The sequence below is a fragment of the Mus pahari genome, chromosome 2 (assembly GCF_900095145.1).
Source record: "Mus pahari chromosome 2, PAHARI_EIJ_v1.1, whole genome shotgun sequence".
NCBI lineage: Eukaryota > Metazoa > Chordata > Mammalia > Rodentia > Muridae > Mus > Mus pahari.
In genome coordinates, this window is record NC_034591.1 from 83,814,532 (window position 1) to 83,836,174 (window position 21,643).

Here is a 21,643-nt window from a genome sequence, read left to right on the forward strand (position 1 = left end):
CCTCCTCCTCCTCCTCCTCCTCCTTCTCCTTCTCCTCCTTCTCCTTCTCCTTCTCCTTCTTCTCCGTCCTGCCATACTGGCAACCAAGTCTCTTTGTCATGAGAACACATGGAGGGCACTGGAAATCTAATTTTAGTGATTACTAATTACTGAAATAGAATTTCAGCAGCCTGTATCCTGAGGTGTCAGTTTTTTTCCCACCCTAGTGTATTTATTTGGGTTCTTATCCATGCTTCAGTCCTTTGTCCATAATTTAATTAATAATTTGTTTTATTTCTTTTCTCTTGTACCAAGAAGAGGAAGAAATTGGTGTGTGGGGGCTCACGATGATAAGAGAGACTGATTGATTGGTGTGTGTTTATCTGTGGCACTGAGATGTGTGGACCTGTGCCACTTGGAGTTTTTGTTGAGACTGGCCTGTTGATTGGCACGTGTGGTTTCTGGCACTGAGAGGATCTGACTGGAGAGGAATTAATTGATTGGCATGTGTGTATCTGTGGCACTGAGAGTATATTCTCATTGGTTTGCATGGGCCTGAGCTACTGAGAGTGTGTGCTGAGAGGAACTGAGTGCTTGGCATGTGTGGATCTGTGGCACTGAGTATAGGCCGAGAGCTTTCAGGAGCAGATTCAGGTTGTCCCACATAGCATGTGCATTCCATTGCTGAAAGAGTGTGATGAAGAGATTGTGGTAATAGAATAGAATAAAGGCATAAGCCAAGAAGGTTTTCAAATTTATTTGTGGGAAAATTGAGTGAGCCAGTTAAATTCATGGTAGAGTGATCTGAAAGTTGAACTTATTCACAAATGACAAATACTAAAATTTGTTATGAATGCATCTTATTTTTCCATCTGTTTTCAGATTGATGTTCACTTCTTTTCTTCAACTCAATAATTCTTAGTACTGCATATCTGCTCTGAGAGCAGGCGGGCTTTGGTCTTCCTATTTGTCAAGGTTCTGTCTGAGACATGATGAAGCAGCCAGTGATGGGCTGTGTATCAATGCCTCTGGTCTTAGCTGACAGAGTATAATCAGGCTTCTCAAACTCCATGACTCCGTTTTCATGCTTCTTCCTTATGGGAGCTTCTACTAAGGACTCCACAGAGTCCTTGTCATGGTTTTGAAGGTACTAATTCCCTCCCACATGCCTCATTTCTTATGCAGCTTTTATGTGCCTGTTATGAAATACTGGTTTGTTCTCTTAAGATATACTCTCACTATGTAGTTTGGTTGGTTTGTAGCTCAGTGAGTTTACCAGGCTGGACTTTAACCTGGGCCATTCCTCCTTCCTCTGCTTCCTAAGAGCCATGGCTGAGATAACAGACATGGATCACACCAGTCTTGGTCAGAGGGATGGTTAATTTTTGAGAAGTGCATCTCCGGAGCTGTGTGTCTGTCTGAAGGGTGCATAAGGTGGAGTACCTTCTTATTTCAGCATGAAGTGGACCAGAAGGAACTCTCAGACTTCCATGACTCCAAAACATGTTTTCTAAGGATCAGATTAGGGCCTTTGCACGACTGCAATTAGCAATCCTGTTTCCTCAGCCTTGTTTAGGTTATTCAGAATGTATTCACCACTCGGGACCCCCATGGTGGAAGGAAAGTAGTCCTCTGACCATCACTTGTGTCTTGTGCTGTGTGTGCGTAAAGTAAATAAGTAAATGAATGAAACTTCACAAGTGGGAAAGGAACAGTCTTGGCTCTGCACCATTTGTGCCTCTCCAGGATGTGTCTTCTTCATGTGGAAGTTGCAGGGTTTAATTTATCATTTGTCAGTGATGAGTCAGTTCTTTTTAGCTATGTTAAATTTTAATATTCCCAGCTGTTTTAAGTGCTTATTAAATAATTCTTATTAAATATTAAATTATTTAATTTCCTTTGGACATTGAGTAGAGTTATTTTCTTAGTAGCAAAGTTAATCAATAATCCCCTCTTAGGTTTTAATCCCTTTATGTATCTCTACTCCCACACAAAGGGAAGATTCTCCTGGAAAATATTTACAGATAGATTGGAAGGAAGGACCCCTTAGCATGAGTGACTGTTGGCTCACTGCATATTATTTCACAGAATTTCTGGTAATGGGACCCACTAATGTTGTCTCCTCAGGCTCTTTTTTGAAATGGCACCAGGGCTAGGGGTGTACCATGGATAAAAGCCTGGGTTCAGTCCCCTCTACTGTCCAAAATTGGATTTGGAAGCCCACATGTGTAACTCCACCATAGGAGTGCACGAGGGTGAGAATCTCAGCAGCTCAGTGCCATCTTCAGCTATATGTGGGGATGGAGGCTAGCCTGGGGCACGCAAGACCACGGACAAAACACAAACAAACAGACATGGAATTGGAGGCCTGTCTGGAATGAGACCACACTTCAACACTACCACAACTCCCCCACTTCCCCTCCCCTCCACTAACAGATACATTTGAATAGGAGGCTAGGATGGGGTACATGAGGCCATACCTCAAAACACATACACACATGAACAAATAGAAGTGTCCCTTACTATTAAATATGGTCTTATAAGTCCCCACACCTTTAGATGCCATTCCTTACAGCTGGCACAGCAGAGTCTATCTGGTTCTGTGTTCGGCTGCTTCCTCCTGCAGGGTGTCCTGGCTGCACACTTGGCATGAAAGGATGAAGCAGAGTGTGGAACAACAGATGAGTCAGCAGGATCTCACTCCTGTCTGGCTGGGAGTGTGGGAGTGGGAGTGTGGGAGTATGGGAGTGGGAGAGTGTGGGAGTGGGAGTGTGGGAGTGGGAGTGTGGGAGTGTGGGAGTGGGAGTGTGGGAGTGTGGAAGTGGGTGTGTGGGAGTGTGGGAGTGTGGGAGTGTGAGTGGGGGAGTGTGGGAGTGTGGGAGTGTGGGAGTGTGGGAGTGTGGGAGTGTGGAAGTGGGTGTGTGGGAGTGTGGGAGTGGGAGTGTGGAAGTGGGGGAGTGGGAGTGTGGGAGTGTGGGAGTGGGAGTGGGGGACTGTGGGAGTGTGGAAGTGGGGGAGTGGGAGTGTGGGAGTCAGGTATGGGGGGAGTGTGGGAGTGTGGAAGTGGGTGTGTGGGAGTGTAGGAGTGGGAGTGGGGGAGTGTGGGAGTATGGAAGGGGGGCAGTGGGAGTGTGGGAGTCAGGTATGGGGGGAGTAGACTTCATTTTGTGATCTTTACTGGCTTAAATAAGGGCTGTATAAATCTTAGATGGGAAGGGATTTCTCTTATGGTAAATATACATTGGCTGAGGCTTAAGGTACTGGGAACGCCTCATTTGCATGGAGAGGTACTCCAGGTATTTCCAGACAGGAAAGGAAGATGAACCTGTAATTTCTCCAAGGACTATCTAACATACCTCAGGTCAGGCTCTTCAGATAATGTCAGGCAGAGAAGAGGAAACTCTGCTGGGAAAGGGCTCCATTTTGTGCTGAACTTGTGGGTGCTGTCCAGACATGGTAGACTATGACTTTAATAGCAGAATCTTCAAACAGTCTACACCTCGCAGTTGATAGACACAGAGTCTACACCTCACAGTGGACAGATCAGGAATGCATATCTATCCATGTGATCTTTTCCTTGCTGTTTATAGAACCTTGGGTCTCCACAGGGCCCTTGTCAGAATTTTGTCCCCCACCCTTCATTTCCACACATCAATTTTAATGAAATCTAAGATTCAGTATTTGAAATGACAGCCTCAGTGAGTCTCATATAGTGGGCTTCAAAGCACACATTTTGAGATTTGCATAGATCAAGAATGAGCATCAGGCTGCTGGAAGGATTGGCAGGCATTTTTAAAATCATATTTATGAATAGCCTTCTTCTGAAACTGGTAAGCATACTTCTTTCTTGTGCAAACAGGGATGAATTTAGGTTCTTTATGGGAACCAGGGGAGGTACTGGCTGGTGGGCTTGTCTCTCAAGTCAGCCGTAACTTGTGCTTTCCATTTGGAAGTTCCTGCCAGAGGTTGTGAGGAGGATGAAAACAGAGGCACAGTCTTCAGAGCTCCTCAGAATTTGAAAATGGAGCAGTTTAACCCTTTTATGTTGGCTTCTGTGCTGTGGGTTGAAGCTTTAAGACTGAAACAGATCAAGCTGTACTTTAAAAAATATGGAAACATTTTATGTTATTATTGTAGCTCATATTAAATAAGTAATATTTAAAAACGAGGATGTTGATGAAAAGAAATTCCAAAAGATGAACTGGTTTAATTTCATAGCTGATTATTACATTGATTCTTTTTCAATGTAATCATTGCTATACAGGGTGAAAAATTTGGACCCTTCGCTGGGGAGAAGCGAATGCCTGAAGACTTGGATGAAAATATGGACTACAGACTGATGTGGGAGGTAAGGGTGCCCTTTTACACACGAGGAGCGTGCTCCTCTTTTTATAATACTGAGGATGTAAGGCCATTGAATCAATACTAGCTCCAGTCCCATCTTAGGTACTGAAAAATCTTACTGTTTTTAAAGATTTATTTTTTAAAATTGTGTGTGTATGTATGTATGTGTGTGTGTGTGTGTGTGTGTGTGTGTGTGTGTGTGTGTGCATGTAATTGAAGGTGGATGTTGAGTCCATAAGAGAGTATAATATCCTCCCACCTTTGCATTTTGCTGTGGAACCATCTTTCCTGACCAGGAATGTCTTCATTTTGTAGTTCAGCATTAAAAATATTAGACTGATGAAATAGTCTGCTATATAATTCTTTGAGAACTCTGAAATTTAAATATTGTCATCAGAAATTATATTTTCTGTGTTTAAGGTTTAGATTTCAAAGTAAACTTGCAATTGAATTTAAAATTGCATTTTTGTAAATGAAATCGCGCTTAACTTTTAGCCTTTATTCTCTATTGCAGTTCTAATCATATAGAAGTAACTATGTTAGTTGTTCAACCCAGACTTCAAAGTAAAGCTGTGTTATCTTTAGGATGTGCATGCTGGTAATTGAGATGTGGTAGCCTGTCTTTACCATGTGACCTTTCTTTTCTGTGGGATTTGCATATGTGAATGTGTGTTATTTATCATATAGATTTCACATTCTAGTATTAATTACTTTTGTGGCCTCTAGTTTTTAGAATAGAGGCCTGAAGATCAGGACAAGGGAATCAGAGTCTTGGAGATAGTTGAAAGGGGTATTTGAAGATGCCAGCAGCAAGAATTCTGTTTGTTGGGCAAGAGATGAGGCATGTGTAGATGGCTTGAAAGTTATAAGTCAGAAAAATGTGTTTTTGTTTTGTAGGTTTACTTTTGTGACAGGATCTCATGTATTTCAGGCTGGCTTAGACCATATTAAAGGAGACTTATTTCAAAGTTTGCATCACGCAGTCATGGGATCTAAATGTGTAGACATGGTGGTTTGATGAGAATGTCACCCATAGGACCAGATGTTTGAATATTTGGTCCCCAGTTGGTGCCACTGTTTGGGTAGGTTCCTTGCTGGAGGAATTGTGTTCTTTGGTGTGGGCTTTGAGGTTTTAAAAGCTATATGCCATTTCCAGTTCACTCTCTTTGCCCCCTGCTTGCTGTTCCAGTGTCTGTGTCTGCCATCTGCTGCAAACATTTCCTGCCATGGTGGACCCTGGAACTTAAAGCCCCGCTAAACAATTCCTTCTGCAAATTGCTTTGGTCATGGTGTGATATCACAGCAGTAGAATAGTGACTAACATGGAGGTCCTTAGGCTGGAAGCTCAGGTGAAGGCTAATGCTGTTGGCTTTAGGCAGATCTACTTTTGGAAACCTGAGATTCTTCTCTTAAAAAAAATGGACCAGTTAAGTGAGAGTTCCACTCTTTTAAGTAATCTCTTTGATTTAAAGGGAACTTATTGTACAGAATGTCATGTTAGGGTTTGGTTCATTCACTTAGTATGGCAACTTAGCTGGCTGGCATATAAATTTATCACAGCATGTTGTCTGCAAGCAAAACATACATATATGCGTCCCACTGTTACTGACACTGTTGGTGAGGTATGCAGTTAAATGAAAAAAGGATTCCAAAAGGTTTTTGCAACACAAGAGTGGGGAGCAAAAACCTCGCAACAGCCTACACTGCAATTCAAGTAGAAAATATTATCAATACTGTCTTATTTTAGCATGCTGTTTTAATTGCTTATTTTTATGAATCTAAAATGTTTTTATGGCTTATAACATGTTTCTGTAGGGTCTTAATTTTCCCAGAATACTTCTGCCATAAGGTTTTCAGAAATTAAATGTGACAAATAAACTCCCCCCCCCCAAAAAAAAAAAAAACCCTGCACAATATTTAACAAGTTGCTAATGGCTTTTAATATTTTTTGTTTGGAAACTTTAGTGATAAAACCAATGCTTTATACAGTAGGGCATTTTTAAGCAGATAGGGACTAATTTTACTCAGAAAAGAAATTTTTGAGAAGCTAATGTAAGGGTCCATGATTGCTGGAGCAAGAATGACACCCTGGACTCAAATAGTATGTAAATTCAGAGTTTTTTATTCCACAGAAGCCCAGCATCCTGGGGTTTCCCATTACCAAGACAGAGAGACAAGCAAGTCAGCTTAAAGGCCTGATTTAAAGCCTATTAGGAGAATTGGTGGTAGGTGACCTTCATCTTACTCCATCTCTAGAGACATTCCATTACTGGGGCCTGAAGGTTGGAAACTGAGGTCTGGAAACTGTTGCTGAGGAGGTCTGGAAACTGTTGCTGAGGAGGTCTGGAAACTGTTGCTGAGGAAGTCTGGAAACTGTTACTGAGGAGGTCTGGAAACTGTTGCTGAGGAGGTCTGGAAAGTGCTGTTGACCCACTGTCCTTGCCTCAGGCCAGGTGGTGGGGAAGCTTCTGAGGCCTGGGCTTGCCTGGACTTGCCCAGTCCTGAACTGCCCATTTGAAGCCTGTCATGGATTCAACCTAGCCTTCTCACTAAGTGTATGCCGTGTTTCTGCATTATATATGGTATTTTGGCAGCAGTTTGTTGGCTCCTATGGCTCTTCAATGTCTTCACTATTTTAGTTTTACACAGTAGCATCTCCACTGTTCTTACTCTGCTACTCACATAACTTTGTGCATTTTTATGCTTGGTGATGTTAGAGTCACATGATGACTGGTATATTGTCTTTATTTTACTTTGTAAAATATTACAAGGTTAATATTAATATTACCTAATATTAATGCTTTGAGTGAGTTATAGTTTGTAAGGTCTAAAGAATATAACTACCTGTCTCAAGTTTAGCCCTTCTCTCAGGATATTTGCTGTATTTAGTCCTCTCTATGTCCTTTCCCTTCTTTTCCCTCCCTTTTCTCTTTATTATTATTAATTTGTTGACAGTTTTTGTTCCTCAACTCTCATTTATTCCCCTTCTAAGGGTGTTCTCCCTTCTCCCTCCAGGGTCCCATTCCACCTTTGTTAAAGTTTGGTCTGTTGCTATATATTGTAATGCTAAATTCTATACTTAAAGGTATTGGCCTAGGAGTGTCTTCTAGTGTTTAAAAGCTTTTGTTTTGCAAATGTTGTTCCATGATTTAAAACTATTGTTAAATAACATTGGCTATAGCCAGTTGCTGGAGGGATTAGCAGTAGTGAACTAGGAGAAGGAAGAAGGAAGGGAGAAGGAAGAACTAGAGAGGGAGGAAGCTGCAGTCAGGGAAGAGGAGCCATGAGGTCATGGCCAAGAGAAACAGCAAGTATATGGGATACACCTCTGGGGAGGTAGCCAGGCCTGCAGTTCCAGGAGTAGATTAGGTGTGACCCTTTAGTAATTGTCAAAGCCAAATAAAATAACCTTAGTCTGAGTCTCATTTATTTGTAAGCTATTCAGGGATAAGTTTGAATAGATTGTAATGCATACCTTCATATCTTTACCCACGGCTGCCTGTGTAGGAATGGATCTTGGAGCTATGCACTAAAGAAGGAATAGCTAGCCAGTGGCTATATCACCCACACAATGACTTCTCTCACCTGAAAGCTCTTACCAACTATTAACTCTCCTAGATAGATAAGCATGAGCCCATGAGCCTCTCTCCTATATATCACTGAATTTTGATGGGCTGTTTTGTGCAAATTCTATGCACTGTAGCTGCTGTGAATTCATGACTGCCACAGCCTTGACATACCCGTAAGGCAGAATGTCATTGCCCATTTCCGATCGGCTATATTCTTTCTGCTCCCTTTTCCTGGTGTACCTTGGGAACTGATTTACATATCCCATATAAGTCATTTCTTTTTAGCTGTCTTGAACAGCCACAGATCTCTGCATTAAATGCCGTTCACTGCAAATACAAGTGTATTGATTGAGGCTGGGATCTTCATTAGTGTAGGGCGTAAACCTAGGTGTTTAGAAGGTATCTTCACATGTCCATTTAGTAAGCAAAAGAAGTAGTTTCATCTCTAGTGCATGTAATCTCCCCAAATCTGAGTCTTTGACTAGCTCCACAGTACTGGTGTTGAATTACTTCCTGTGGAGAAGGCCACTGATCCAATCAGAAGTCAGTTGGTTATACCCATAACAGTTATGCCACTATAATATCAATAGGTCCAGTTTATTTGACAAGTCGGTATTACAGCAGAGCCAAGAAAGACCATTGCTGCCTTTTCCTAACGGCCAGCACAGCAACTGCTGTCACTATGAAGCCTAACCAGCTGCAAGGAAGCTTCCAGTATAATTCCAGCTTTGTTTGCTGTGTTTTGTAACCAACGTGGATGTGTCTTTATCAGCATGCTCTTTTGGGAACCCATGAGACTTTCTCTCCAATAACTCATTTGGAGGTATCCCACACTTGACACTGGGATTAATAACACATGGCTTCTGAGATTGGCAATATGTAGGCATTGATGGTACCTGTGTTCTAACTCCACCTTTCCCCTTCCCTCCCTTCTCCTCTCTCTTCTCTTCTTTTGTTTTTTCTTTTTTCCCTTCTCTTCCCTCCTTTCCCTGACCCTCCCCTTCTCTTCCTTCTTATGTATTCTTCTCCCCTCTCATCTTTTCCTCTCCTTTGTCTGATGTGCATTTATTGTCAGCTTGTTTCTGCTTTGTTCAGTTGTGCTCTTGGCAGAGGGAATAAAGTTTGTCAGTGGTCAGTCATCTGAGGGAATATTAAAAAACAAAACAAAACAAGCAATCAAACAGAAATACAAACAGAGAACACCTTTTGAGTGCATAGATTTCCTTATCTCCCTGGTCTAATCCTCTCCATTATTATGGTGCATAAGCTGCTTCATAGCGTGCAGTTATCCTTGGTAGACCCCTTTACTCATTTAGTGTTGGCAGCACCAGGATTCAGAAAGAGCAGTGAAAGGAGAATGACTAGCCCTCCAATTGGGTCCTTCACGGAACTCTTAATTATTTTCAAAGGAGATAAGAATACCTTGCTCTGGGGGTCAAATCAACCAGTTATTGAAAATATGTCAAATATGCCCTATCTCTCCATTATTTACAACTGTGCTGTTCCTCGATGACTAATCCTACTTATATTGTAGCTGTTCCATATAAGACAGGTGCTAGCGATAGTATCTGGAAACAATGTCCTAACAAGACAGCCTGAGGCACAGTTCTTCCCCACAGTTCTTCATATTTATATTGTGTTTACGGTGACAGTGATTCTCCTGGACAAGCCAGAGCCTTCACATCAAAGCGTGGGAGGCATTAGCTGTTGTGCCTGCTGATACATGTCAGCTTCTGGTAGCAAGGACAGGTCACAAAGGGATCTTGTGAGCTATTGAGAATGCTGCCCTTGCTGGGAGCTCTTCCTCCCTTTCATGATGCCACTGCTTCTGATCATTTCATAGAACGTCAGCGTTTTCATGTACTCGCCACTGGGATTTGAACTTCTGTCTCTCTGTAATGCTTTTTGATAACTTCAGATTTTTACTCTTATTTTGTGGCTCTGTTTACCACTTCTTCCCTCAGGGTGTACAGGCATTGCTGTACGCCAGGTGGGGAAAGTGAACTGGGGGATTAGCTGGGATCCCCGGATTTCAGTGTCACAGCTCTTTCAGAGGACAGCCAGTGAAACAGCTCTCTCAGGTGGTATTCAACAAAACAGCTTGTGCTCTTTATTCAAGCTGAGAAGGGGCTATATAAACCTTGGAAAATGGGAAGGGGTTCTTAGGGTGAAATTTCATTGGCAGAGGCTTATGATACAGAGGATTCTTCATGTTCATGGAAAGGCATTTGAGGAGGTTGAACCTGTAATTTCCTAAGGATTTTGTGTCCACTGTAAGTGTGGGGTTTGGGATCCCCAGATAAGGTAGAGAAGAGGAAGCCCTGCTGGGAATGGGAGGGAGTCCTCCCTTTTGCTCCCAGCTCAGGGGAGCTGTGGGGATGTGGAAGACCATGACGTCTAAATAGCAGCATCTCCCATATTATTTTAAAGTATATCTCCAAGAGAAGGTTGCATTTCCTAGGCTTTAGACCAGCCTTGTGACCTAAGATTGGAGCCAGTGCCTGACCACAGATGTTTCCCATGAAAAATTTGGTGGTATGTGCCCAGTTGTCTTTCGTGTAGTCGTCTCTCCATTTAATTAGGAGTCCCTTTGCCAGGTGGTTTGGCATTAGAACTACATTTCCTTTCATTTTATTTTCTTAGACTCACCTTTAAGACTGAAATACGTCCATGTACTATTGCCAAAGCTCTCAATAATGCTTTGTTTTTAACCCTCCATCTTTCAGTCCTGTGGTACTTTTTTAGCTATTTCACATCACAGTTCAGTTATCTCTTTCTAGCACATACCTTGACACAGTTTGTGCATTCCTTGGCCATTTGCCCTTGACCGTTTGCAGGTGTTCTGAAGTAGGCACTGTGGTATCTCCTGTGTGGATCTTTCATATATATATTCTTTGCTGGCTATGGGTTTACCTTTCCTTTCCTGAAAAAAGAAAAAAGAAAAAAGAAAAAAATATCTGGTCCTACATGCAGGAGTTTTGTGTCAAAATTATAAAATTATTCTGTTACGTCTAAGTGTTCTTAAAACTTGATATTTGATTCTAACTTTTCCTCTCAAGCTTTGCCTCTGTGCTGAGATGGCAGAGGTCTCAGTGTGTCCCGCTCTTCTCCATGTCCATGCTCGCTATGCTCATTGTTTGCCTTTCAGCCATTGAACAACTCACAATACAGTTGAGTGTCCAGTGGTGATTCCATCTGCACAGAGCAGATGTCATGTCCAGATCCATAACTTTGGGTGGTCCCTCTTGAGAAGGAACCCATTGTATAGACAATTAAGAACTCATGTTCAGATTCTCTAAGAATCAGGTAAAGACTGGATTTCAGTGAAATATCCAAATTCTAGTGTTAACAGGGAAAAAAAAATCTCTTTTACTTAGATTCAGATCAATTTTTTTGTTATATTATCAAACTTAAAGAAAAAGTATGTGTCAACCTAAGGAACATTAGAAACAAAGCAAATACGCTTTAAACTTTGATTTTAAAACAGCACCTCCTCTCTCCAGTTGTAAAACAAAGTCCGGGATACAAAGTACTGAGAAGCAATCTGCTTTACCCGTTGGAAACTGAGGCAGGCGTCAGAGGTGGACAAACCCTGCATCTTACTAGCAGTCCCACCAAGGTAGTCAGGCTTCTCATTCCCACATACCAATTACAGAGATGAGTAATGGTAAAAGCAGAGGGAGATTTTATAAGCACATTGGTAAGAGAGGGCTATAAAGGGGTGCCAGGAGTTCATTTACTGATAGGAACTTTAGTCTTAGAGGAAGAATAGAGGCAGTAGTACGAAGTACCCATAGGTAAGCAGTCTTGCTCACTGTGTGGGTTTGCTCACCATTGTCTCTGCCTGGAGTCTTGCAAAGTAGTGCAATAAATCATTAAACTGTCAATCACGTCATCGGAGAGAGAACCCAATCCATCACTATGATCCACAACAGCATGCAGTCTGCCTAGCATAGATGTTTATTTTCATCTTAGGGTAGTCTGTTTCTGGCATCTAAGATGACTGCAGCTTTAGGACACTGTGCCTTCAGCCTAAAATGGGAAAGAGACAGGATAGGTAGACAGACATCCCAGTGATTTCCATGGCTATGCAGGGTCAAGAGAAGTACAGACAAAATGGAGACATGGAAGGTTTTCACTGTGTTTAACTGTGGCTCCAATTGAAGAGTCCCCGCCTTTCAGTAAGGACACTTACAATTTAACTTTCTTTACTTATCTAAATTCACTGACTGGAGGAGCAGTGAAGAAAACTTTTTTCTTAAGCCCAAGGTGATTGGGCTTGCCAGAATCATTAATCATTACCGTCCACTAGATACTCTCGTATTATAAGATACGGCAGACTAAACTGCTGCAGTGGTACTCAGTTTAGTCTGAAGAAAAGAGTAAATATTATTATTATGTAAATGTTTTCAAAATATTCCTGTTTAAATATTTGAGGTTTATGAATACTTTTGTGAAGATTGTAGATTTCCTGTAGATATGACATTGTTTGAAAATAACAGTGCTCAGTAGTGATGTGAGCCCTATGCTGTAACTGATGACTTTTTAAAGAGCTATTGATAGCAGTTATTGTAGACTGCTTTTGGAACTTCATTCGCAGCCTCTAGGCAATATATCTCTTCACACCGCATGGTCCCTACTTCTCTCGGTTATCGATTCTACTCCATCAAGAACACACAGGAGCCATATGAAGAGAAAATCTCTACATTATTAATGAGTAGGTAATAACTCTGAAGTTTATATGTCTCCAGAAAATTTACACAGAGTATGTGACTGAGACCTCAGCCAAGAGTAGGGACACTATAGTGTTTCTTATATCCTGATATTAGAACCACTTGTGGTAAGGTCTACAATGTGGATTCTGCATGTGTTTCTGACCAATCTCCTTGGAGAGTCAGTCCCAGGCTATGACTGGATGGATTGCAGGCAGAGAAGGGAGAGAGGTTTGGCGTTGTGCCCTTCACTCTTCAGGTCCTCCACTAGATAAAACAGCTCCTTGGCTATGCCTCAGAAAAGAATTTCAAGACAGAGGGAAGCATGGAGGGTTTGTTAAGATAAGGCAGGGTACATAATGTAGACTGATTCGTGGGCATTCAGAAAGAGGACATTCTTACGTGCCTCCAGAGTGGCTATGTGTATTTTAAAGTTATTTTGTTCAAAGGATGAGATTTGCAACCAGGTTTAAAGGTTAATTAAGCAAGTTTTAAAATAATGTAAAACAAAACCAACCAACCAACCAACCAACCAACCAACCAACCAAATAAAAACCACAACATGAGACAAGTGGGTTTACTTGCCTGGAAGAGCAATGGAGAAAAATCCTTCTTAACAAATGTCCTGTTGTGCCTGAAGTGTTTGGTGGTTTTATTAGGTACTGTGATTAGCTTTATGGATGAGACAGGATGCCAGTACTGTTAAATGCAAGGCCACATTTGGTCTCTGTGTAAACAAGCATAATTAGTTGATTTTAATGTCTCTGAGATGTGTTTTGGAAGATACACTATCCCTTTTTATCAGCTCTGTTAAAATTTTAGATTTGTAGCCTGTTCCACCTCAATTTTCTCTGTATGTTTCTATAGAGGGCTAAAGGTGTAATGACAAATCAGATTGCAAGGTTTCTTCTGCTGGAGAAAAGAGTCATAAGGAAGTTTAAGCTGTAGAATGGTGCAGTCTGATGCATGCCACAGGAAGTGACTGCCTTTGAAACACAGGCTTCCGTGAGGTAGGAGCAGCCCTATCCTGAGTGAGGTGAGGGAGCCATATCCTGACTCCTGTGGTCCAGTACTGATTTCCTCCTGTTTAGGACTTGGGTCTTGAGGATGAAGTCGGTGAGATGTGATTGGAAGTAACCAACACAGAGAGGGCTTGATGCTGCTGCTGTGTTGAAAGACAAGAATTAAGAGTGACTTTGTGACGTTCTGAGTGTGTTCTGGGTACAATGTGGTTGTGATCTTTAGTGATGATTGTTAGCTTGAAGGACCTGAGTAATGCTGAAGGCAAGCTTTCAGGCTTCTTTAGATTTGGTTATCCTCTGGACCTGCCGCTGAAGGATTATGTTGACTGTTAATAAAGGTGGGAAGACTCATTCTAATAGTAAGTGACACATATGCCTGGGCTTGGCCCTGTGAGTCATGGAAAGGACAGTAGACACAATGTAACCACTTGTCTCTGGCTCATATGGATGTGACTTTCCTACCAAGATGGTCTAGATAGAACCTTAAACTAGGAGCCAAAACAAAAGCAACAAACAGTTGCTTTTGGCAGGAGATTTGATCATAGCAATAGACAAATAACCAAAATGGTGATACATTTAATGAAAGGGCACTCGGTCAGAGATTGGATGACAGGATGGACTCAGTTTCCAAACCTGAAGAGACATCTTGTTTTGTTATCTAGCTATGATATTTACGCAGTATATACTGAAACATAAATATAAATATACTTGAATAAGTGTTTATTTCATAGTCAATATTTAGTAAAGACATTGAATAAATATATAACCTGTGATTTTAATTTAGCATTCTCAGAAAACATGTGACTTGGCAGTTAAAAAACAAAAAACAGCTTATTGATTGCCTATTGCTTGCCTGTGTTGTAGACATCGTTGTTTCCTTTTTCATGAAGATTGAACTGAATCTCAGTCTATAAAGATGCTCCCTGTTGGATATTGAAGTAGACATTTTATTTGTATGTTTTTTTTTTTCTTTCATGGTTGTTTTCTATTGGTTACAGCTACTCTGCTGTTGGGAACTTCATTCAGTACCAGTTTTCCAATATGTTTTAGTTTTTGCAAAAAAAAAAAATGTTTTCAACTGTTTGAAATCTTTTATGTTTTTATTGTTTATAGAAATCCTTTTAGGTGTTTGGAGCAAAGAAGTTTCTTTATGAAATGTTTTTCTTTTGCAGATGGTAACAGTTTTCGGTTCCAAATGGAACCACTTAGTGGAGACATTAGTGGAAAAATACCACCTATGAAGCCTTGAGAATGCTAGAGCCAGTGACACAAATGTTGTCATGTAGGGCCTCCCCCTGACTCTGGCCTTTCAGCTCGAGAGGCAGGCTAGGGTATATTAGCTCCTTTTGGAAGGTTTGTAGCAGACCGAGGCTGTCCATTGTCCACTCTTCCACAGTGGCTCCTATCTAAGTATATCAGCCAACTCCTGGCCATTTAACCAAACCTTACATAGGATGGAAATAAATAGAACAGATTTCTTTATTTGTGGGGTACACCTGTGATCATTGTGGCCTGATCCTGGCTTAAAGCATGGCAGGAATTTTATCTGACAGATGCAGTTGTTCACAATTATAAGCAACTTCAACTTGTTAAATAGTAAAGTCTATGATATGAAAGAAGACACTCAGTTTTTGATCCCAGTGCAGGGATGTTTGATAACCAGCTTGGGGATGAAATTCAATTTTTAACAATCTCATTTTTCCTTCGGTTGTGACTTAGTCTTACTGCTGTCAGATACCATGGAGGATTTTATTTTCATGTTCCTATGCTACATGATATACAATTTATCTGAGTAATTTCCTAAGCACATTAAGGTATTATGGTAAAAATTTAGTTGATTCCATAAGAAAAGCTCTTGAGAAAGCATTTCAGATCCTTAAAAAGTCCTCTGACAGATGAATGTATGTATTTATGGAAGTAGCACTTTAGTTATATAGTAAAATTGAGGGATTCGTATCAATTTTAGGTGTTTTTTTTTTTTTTTCAGAAGTAAAAACAAAAGAACTTAATAAAATTAATGGCTACCAGATTTTACAAGTGCTTTTTTAGATTTCTAGTTACATATTACAAATGAGCATGGACTTTAAGAAAGTGTGAAGCTAGGAGGACATATTAGTTTTCTTCTTGTATTCGTTATTTTTCTATTACTTTGATAAAACACAACAGCCGAAGTAGCTTGTAGAAGGAATGGTCTATTTGAGCTTATGGCTGCAGCATCATTGTGCAGCAAAGTGTTTCAATTGCTGTGATAAAACAAAACAGTAAAGTCAAAGGAAGGGTGTACTTGAGTTTATGAAACCAGATGAGATAAGATATGACAAGACAAGATTCCATCACTGTCTTAGCAGGGAAGCATGCCAGCAAACAGTCATAGTAGCTGGTGGCTGGAGCAACAAGCTGAGATCTCTCACATCTTAAAACCTCTACCATGAAGGGGAGAGAGAGAGAGAGAGAGAGAGAGAGAGAGAGAGAGAGATCTTTAAGTTCTCAATGTTCCTCTCCAACATGGACACAGAACCCAAGCATCCCCAACAAGCTCTACATATTCAAGACCAAGTATTGAAATGGCAGAGACTATGGAAAACATATTCAGTGCTACAGTACTACCCCAGCAAGCACTGAAGACAGCTAACTTTATAGCGAGAAAGGTTTATTTGGCTTACAGTTGGAGGATTTTAAACTCAAGACTACTGTGAACGATATTGCTTTTGTTTCTGGTGAGGAAATGGCTGGGGTGTCACATTATCATAGGAACAATTGTATGTGTCAGTGGTCATGCCTTGAGACAGTAGCAGAGAATGGGGAAGGCCAGGTTTTCTGCATTTATAAGTTTTCTTGTAATAATTTTGGATAGCAATAGAACTATGTGGACGTCACATGTACATTATCTTCTTAGTTTTTTATTAAACTAGTGTGTGTGTGTGTGTGTGTGTGTGTGTGTGTGTGTGTGTGTGCGCGCATCACCCATTCTACTAAAAAGATGATTAGCACTGAAGAGCCTCCATATGGAGTCACTTCCATGTGGCAAGCTAGTGTCTTGGCAAGGAACTGCCCTTTCTTAAACTCTTGACAGTTTTCTGTCCAAACTGGAAAAATGGGATGCAGGGAAGTCAGCTGCCAAGCTTTGCAAGGACAAGTAGGCGAGCCCTTCAATATTCCTGCTTCACGGAAAGTCTTCTAAATATTGTGGGCCAGAAGGCTGGTGATGATGCTCCAAGGACTCGGAGAACCCTTGGGTCCAGGTTGTCAGCAACCTTCGTCATTTGTAAAGTTTTGGAAGCTGCTTGCTCTGGACTTCCTGCACACTCAGGTAGTATTTATTCCTTCTCAGTTCTCTAATGAGGTTGAAGATTAGATAGTTAGAATCTCACAGTTAAGTTGTTTAGGATTTAAGAAAATGTTTTAAAATCTATAAAGATAATACAAGCTATCTTTTTTAGGTTGGTAACACAAGTTATGATAGAAAGTGATTTAGGTACAGCTAATTGGAGAACAAACTCAAACTTATGGCTTAGGCATTTATTCATACATAAAGAGCCTCCAAGTCATTAATCGAGAACTGGATCCTTGGTGGAAGAGGCTGCAGTTACAGCTTCCAAGTCTAATTAGCTGAGTTCCATCCTCAGCTAATCCATGGTAGAAAGAGAGAATCTTCTTTAAGTTGTCCTTTAATCTGTACATATCCTACACACACACACAATGTTGTAGCAAAATGTAACCTTAAATTTGTATCTATATACAAAGTCCATACAAATGTAAAATATTTGGCTTATTAATATTCTTTGGTCTAAACGTATATTCAGTAATCTATTCTTTTATCTCAGATTCCTATATCCCCCTTTTTCTTTTCATCATCTTTCACCCTCCCCACCCCCCACATTTCTTCTAACATTAGACAGGAGAGAAAGGATAGAAAAAAGAAAGAAAGAGAGTAATAAATCCTTGAATCTGACCTCTCTTACTTTGTTTCCTTCTTGACCTACATCATTAACAACTCACCCACTTAAATCACCCAAAAACACCCACTCCACCACTTGGGAATGGGGTGTTGTTCTCTTAAAATTGCTTTCTGATATCTGGGTCATTAATTTCTTTTTTTAAACAAAATTGGAATATTGGTCAGTCTTAAGAAAGCTAGCTGTATCATTTCTTCAGTCTCTGCTCCATCCCCTGTGTCTGTATCAGGATTCCTGCCTTGGCCAAAGGAAGCAGCTTTCCCAGGCTCCATATCCCAGTGCTGTGAGTCATTGTAAGGACATCCTCATTGATTTTTTTTTTGGGGGGGGGCACCTCTCTAATCTCAGGTCTCTGTGTCTTCCTGGAAATGTCCCCTACCTTCCCCCACCCCTGGCAGCTGTGGATTTCTGTTCATTCTCATGGCCATCTGGCCATCTTCCCTATTTATCCCCACCCACTCCTCTCCTAATCCCCTCTTCCTCCCAGTTCCCTCCCTCCATCTACCTTCCATAACCATTCCATTCCCACTTCCAAGTGAGGCTCAAGCATCCTTCTTTGTGCCCTCCTTTCTGTCCAGCCTTCTTGGGTTTGTGGAGTATAACATGGGTATCCCGTATTTCATGACTAATATTTACTTAAATGTGAGTTCCTTGGTCCAGGATTTGCTGTGAAGTGGACTAGGTACTGAGCAGGGAACAAGGTCAGGGGCCGTGTGTAGATGAGGGATGGGATGTTGGGGTTCTGGAAAGGATTGGGTAATTACATTTGGTGGATTTTGGAATTCTTCATGGCCCCAGTTTCTAAACTGAAGGGTATATTTATGGATTGAATTATTTATGAAGTGTCAGTAATAATAGAGACAGGACTGGATTCTGCTCTTTCATATCTTAGCATGGGTTGAAGTATGCTATGCTTTGTTTACATCGAAAAAAAATTAATTCCAGAGAACTATCCAAAGGCTTTTATTTATAATAACCTTTTAAATAAGTTTTATGGCAACCATTACATTGTATAACACATTCAACTTATTTGGATAATTGCCAGGTAGCATGACCAGCTGGCCATGCTGTGAAAGCATGCTCAGATTTGTTTGAAACTACCAAAGTGTCTTGTAGACAGTGTGGCATTCAGTTCCATCCAGCAGCGAATGAACATCTCTGTCACTCTATTTCCCTCTCAGCATCTGTTGGATGGAGGTATGGCATCTTTCTTGTTTTAATTTCCAGTCTTCGAATGGTGCATGATGCTGAACATTCTTCATAGGCTTGCTTGCCATCTGCATATCATTTTGGTGTTGCAATCTTCTTATCTTTTACATATTCAAAAATTAGATTGATGTTTTCCGTAGTTTTTGGATACTAGCAAACATTTTCTATTAATATGTAGCTTGGTTTTTCATTTACTTTGTAGTATTTCTCATGGAATACTTGCTTTAATTTTTATGAAGTCTAAGTTATCAATTTTTTCCTCATTGATCACTGCTTTTGGGTTTGTATTTTAACAGTCAATATCACACACAAGGATACTTGTGTTCTTTTCTGTTCTCTAGGAGTTTGCCTCTGGGCTATCATTGTTGTGATAAAACAGCATGACCAACACCAATTTAGGAAGGAAAGGATTTATCTGGCTTACACTTGCACATCTTAGTCCATTAGTGAAGGAAGCCAGGACAGGAACTCAAATAGGGCAGGAACTTAGCTAGAGGTAGGAGCGGATGCAGAGACCATGGACAGATGCTGCTTGCTGGGTTGCTCCTCATGGTTTACTCAGCCTGCTTTCTCATAGAATCCAGGACTACCTGCCCAGGGATGGCACCACCTCCCATGAGCCAGAACCTTCCACATCAATCACTGATTAAGAAAATGTTCTACAGGTGTAAAAGTATTTTTTATTCTCCTGCCTCAGTCTGCTAACATGTGTCTAGTCCTGGAAGCTTCTAGCCTCTGTACAATCTTTATTATTATTATTATTATTATTATTATTATTATTATTATTATTATTATTATTTGGTTTTTCCAGATAGGGTTTCTCTGTATAGCACTGGCTGTCCTGGAACTCACTCTGTAGACCAGGCTGGCCTTGAACTCAGAGATCCACCTGCCTCTGCCTCCCAAGTGCTGGGATTAAAAGCGTGCCCCACCATGCCCGGCGCCTCTGTGCAATCTTATCTAGGCCTAGACTGTTTTTAGCCTCTGAGACTTACTGCTGAATGAGCTCACCCCTTCCTAGTTCTGAACTCTGGCTGGCTGGTTCAACTCAGCTGTTCTGGCTCAAAACTTCTTGCCACTGTAACTGATCCAATGTGGCTTTTCTTTGAGCTTCTGACTTTTTACTCTGCTTGGTCTTTACTAACTTTGGTTGCTACAAGTAACTTGATCTCTTACTAACTTTGACGATCCGTTCTAATGTTCTGGCACATTCTCATTCTCTGGGTTATTCTGTCTTCACCTGTGTCTAGCCTGCTCACTGTGTGCTACCTGTTTCTGTATAATCCTAGTAAAACTGCCTGCCTCCCTCCTTCCTTCCATTCTCCCCCCATCTTCCTCTCTCTCCCTCACTTCTTCTCTCCCCCATCTCTTTTTTCTCTCCTCCTCCTCTGCACTGCCCTCTTAAATAGTTGCCCTTTCCTCTTTCTTCTATTGAGAGTTGGGCATATTCTATTCTGTCAAATCTTTCTCTGATTCCTCACTTTGTCTGCCAATCAATTATACATCATTTTCATACATGGCTGCTTTCTTCTACTAATTAACTTTATCTTCATTGTTTGGGATTAAAGGTGTGTGAAGGGCTAAGATACACTGTTTTAGTATTCTTATTTTTATTGGTTTTTTTACATTGTTGATCTCTTCAACAATTTCAATTTTGTTGGGTCAGCTGTGTCTAGAAACTCATCTTTTATTTTAGGTTTTCAGGCTTAATTGAGGTAGACATTTAAACTAGTCCCTTAAAAGTATCTGAATTTTTTGATGTCTGTTATAATGCTTCCTTATTTATCCTCTCATTTTATTAATTTATGGCTCTCTTTCTTTTGGTTAATTCAGCTATGGGGCTGGCAATCATTTATTTTTCAAAAAACCAGGTCTTAGACTCATTGGTTCTTTATATTATGTTTGTTTGTGTGTGTGTGTGTGTGTGTGTGTGTGTGTGTTTCATTAATTCTGCCCTAGTTTTATTATTTTCCTATCTACTGAATTTGGATTTGGTTTGTTCTTTTTTAAAAAACTCTTGAGATATACCATTATGCTATTTATTTGTGCCTTTTCTAATTTTTTAATGTAGACACTTAAAGAGATATGAAGTTCTCACCCACTTTTAATATGTCCCAGGGGACTTTCTATGTTGTATTTTTATTTTCTTTTATTTCCAGGATATTTCTTTGATTTCTCCTTTAACCGATTAATCATTCAGTGGTGGGCTGTTTAATCTCCATGAGTTTGTGTAATTTCTAGAAATTTTTTTTTGTTCTTGAGTTTTATTGCATTGTGATCAAACAGAATAAATGGAATTATTTCAATTATATATATATATATATATATATATATATATATATATATATATATATATATATACTGTATCCCAAAATGTGGCCTGTTTTATATAAACTTGGGTGTGCTGTTGAGTAGAATGTGAATTCTTTGGAGTTTAGGTACAATATTCTGTAGGTATCTGTTAGGGTATACATTGATTTTGCATTAAGAAATGAAGAAAATAGGCTTCTTTTTGGAGTAGTTTAGACTGAGAACAAGCCTACATTTGAATTTTCCATCTGTCCCTGTGCCTTTCATCTGTCTGTAGTTTGTTGTCTGTGGCCTGTCTATTGTATGTGTCTGATTCTGTCTCCTCTGTTGCCTGGGCATGTTGTCTGTCTCTAACAATGGGCTTTGTGCTGTGTTTATTGACCAGTGCAGAAAACATAGTATGGGAAAAGAATGAGGCATGCTTTTGTTTGTTTAATTTTTAAAAGACATTTTTAACAGAGTTTTTACTCGGGAATAAGGTGCTTTAGTGACCCCAACTGATCCAGGATAGCACTCAGAATTTCGCACAGCTGTTACCAAAT

The 21,643-nt window shown here is 40.4% G+C and overlaps 1 protein-coding gene across 3 annotated transcripts in view; it reads left to right on the forward strand.

Moving 5' to 3' along the window:
- Prdm5 (PR/SET domain 5) overlaps window positions 1–21,643 on the forward strand; it is a 156,257-nt gene that overhangs the window by 10,901 nt on the left and 123,713 nt on the right. For all 3 annotated transcript variants that reach the window (XM_021190637.1, XM_029533620.1, XM_029533624.1), the window contains exon 2: window positions 4,244–4,327. In XM_021190637.1, the coding sequence (XP_021046296.1) occupies window positions 4,244–4,327 (84 nt within the window). The remainder of the gene's footprint in view (window positions 1–4,243; window positions 4,328–21,643) is intronic.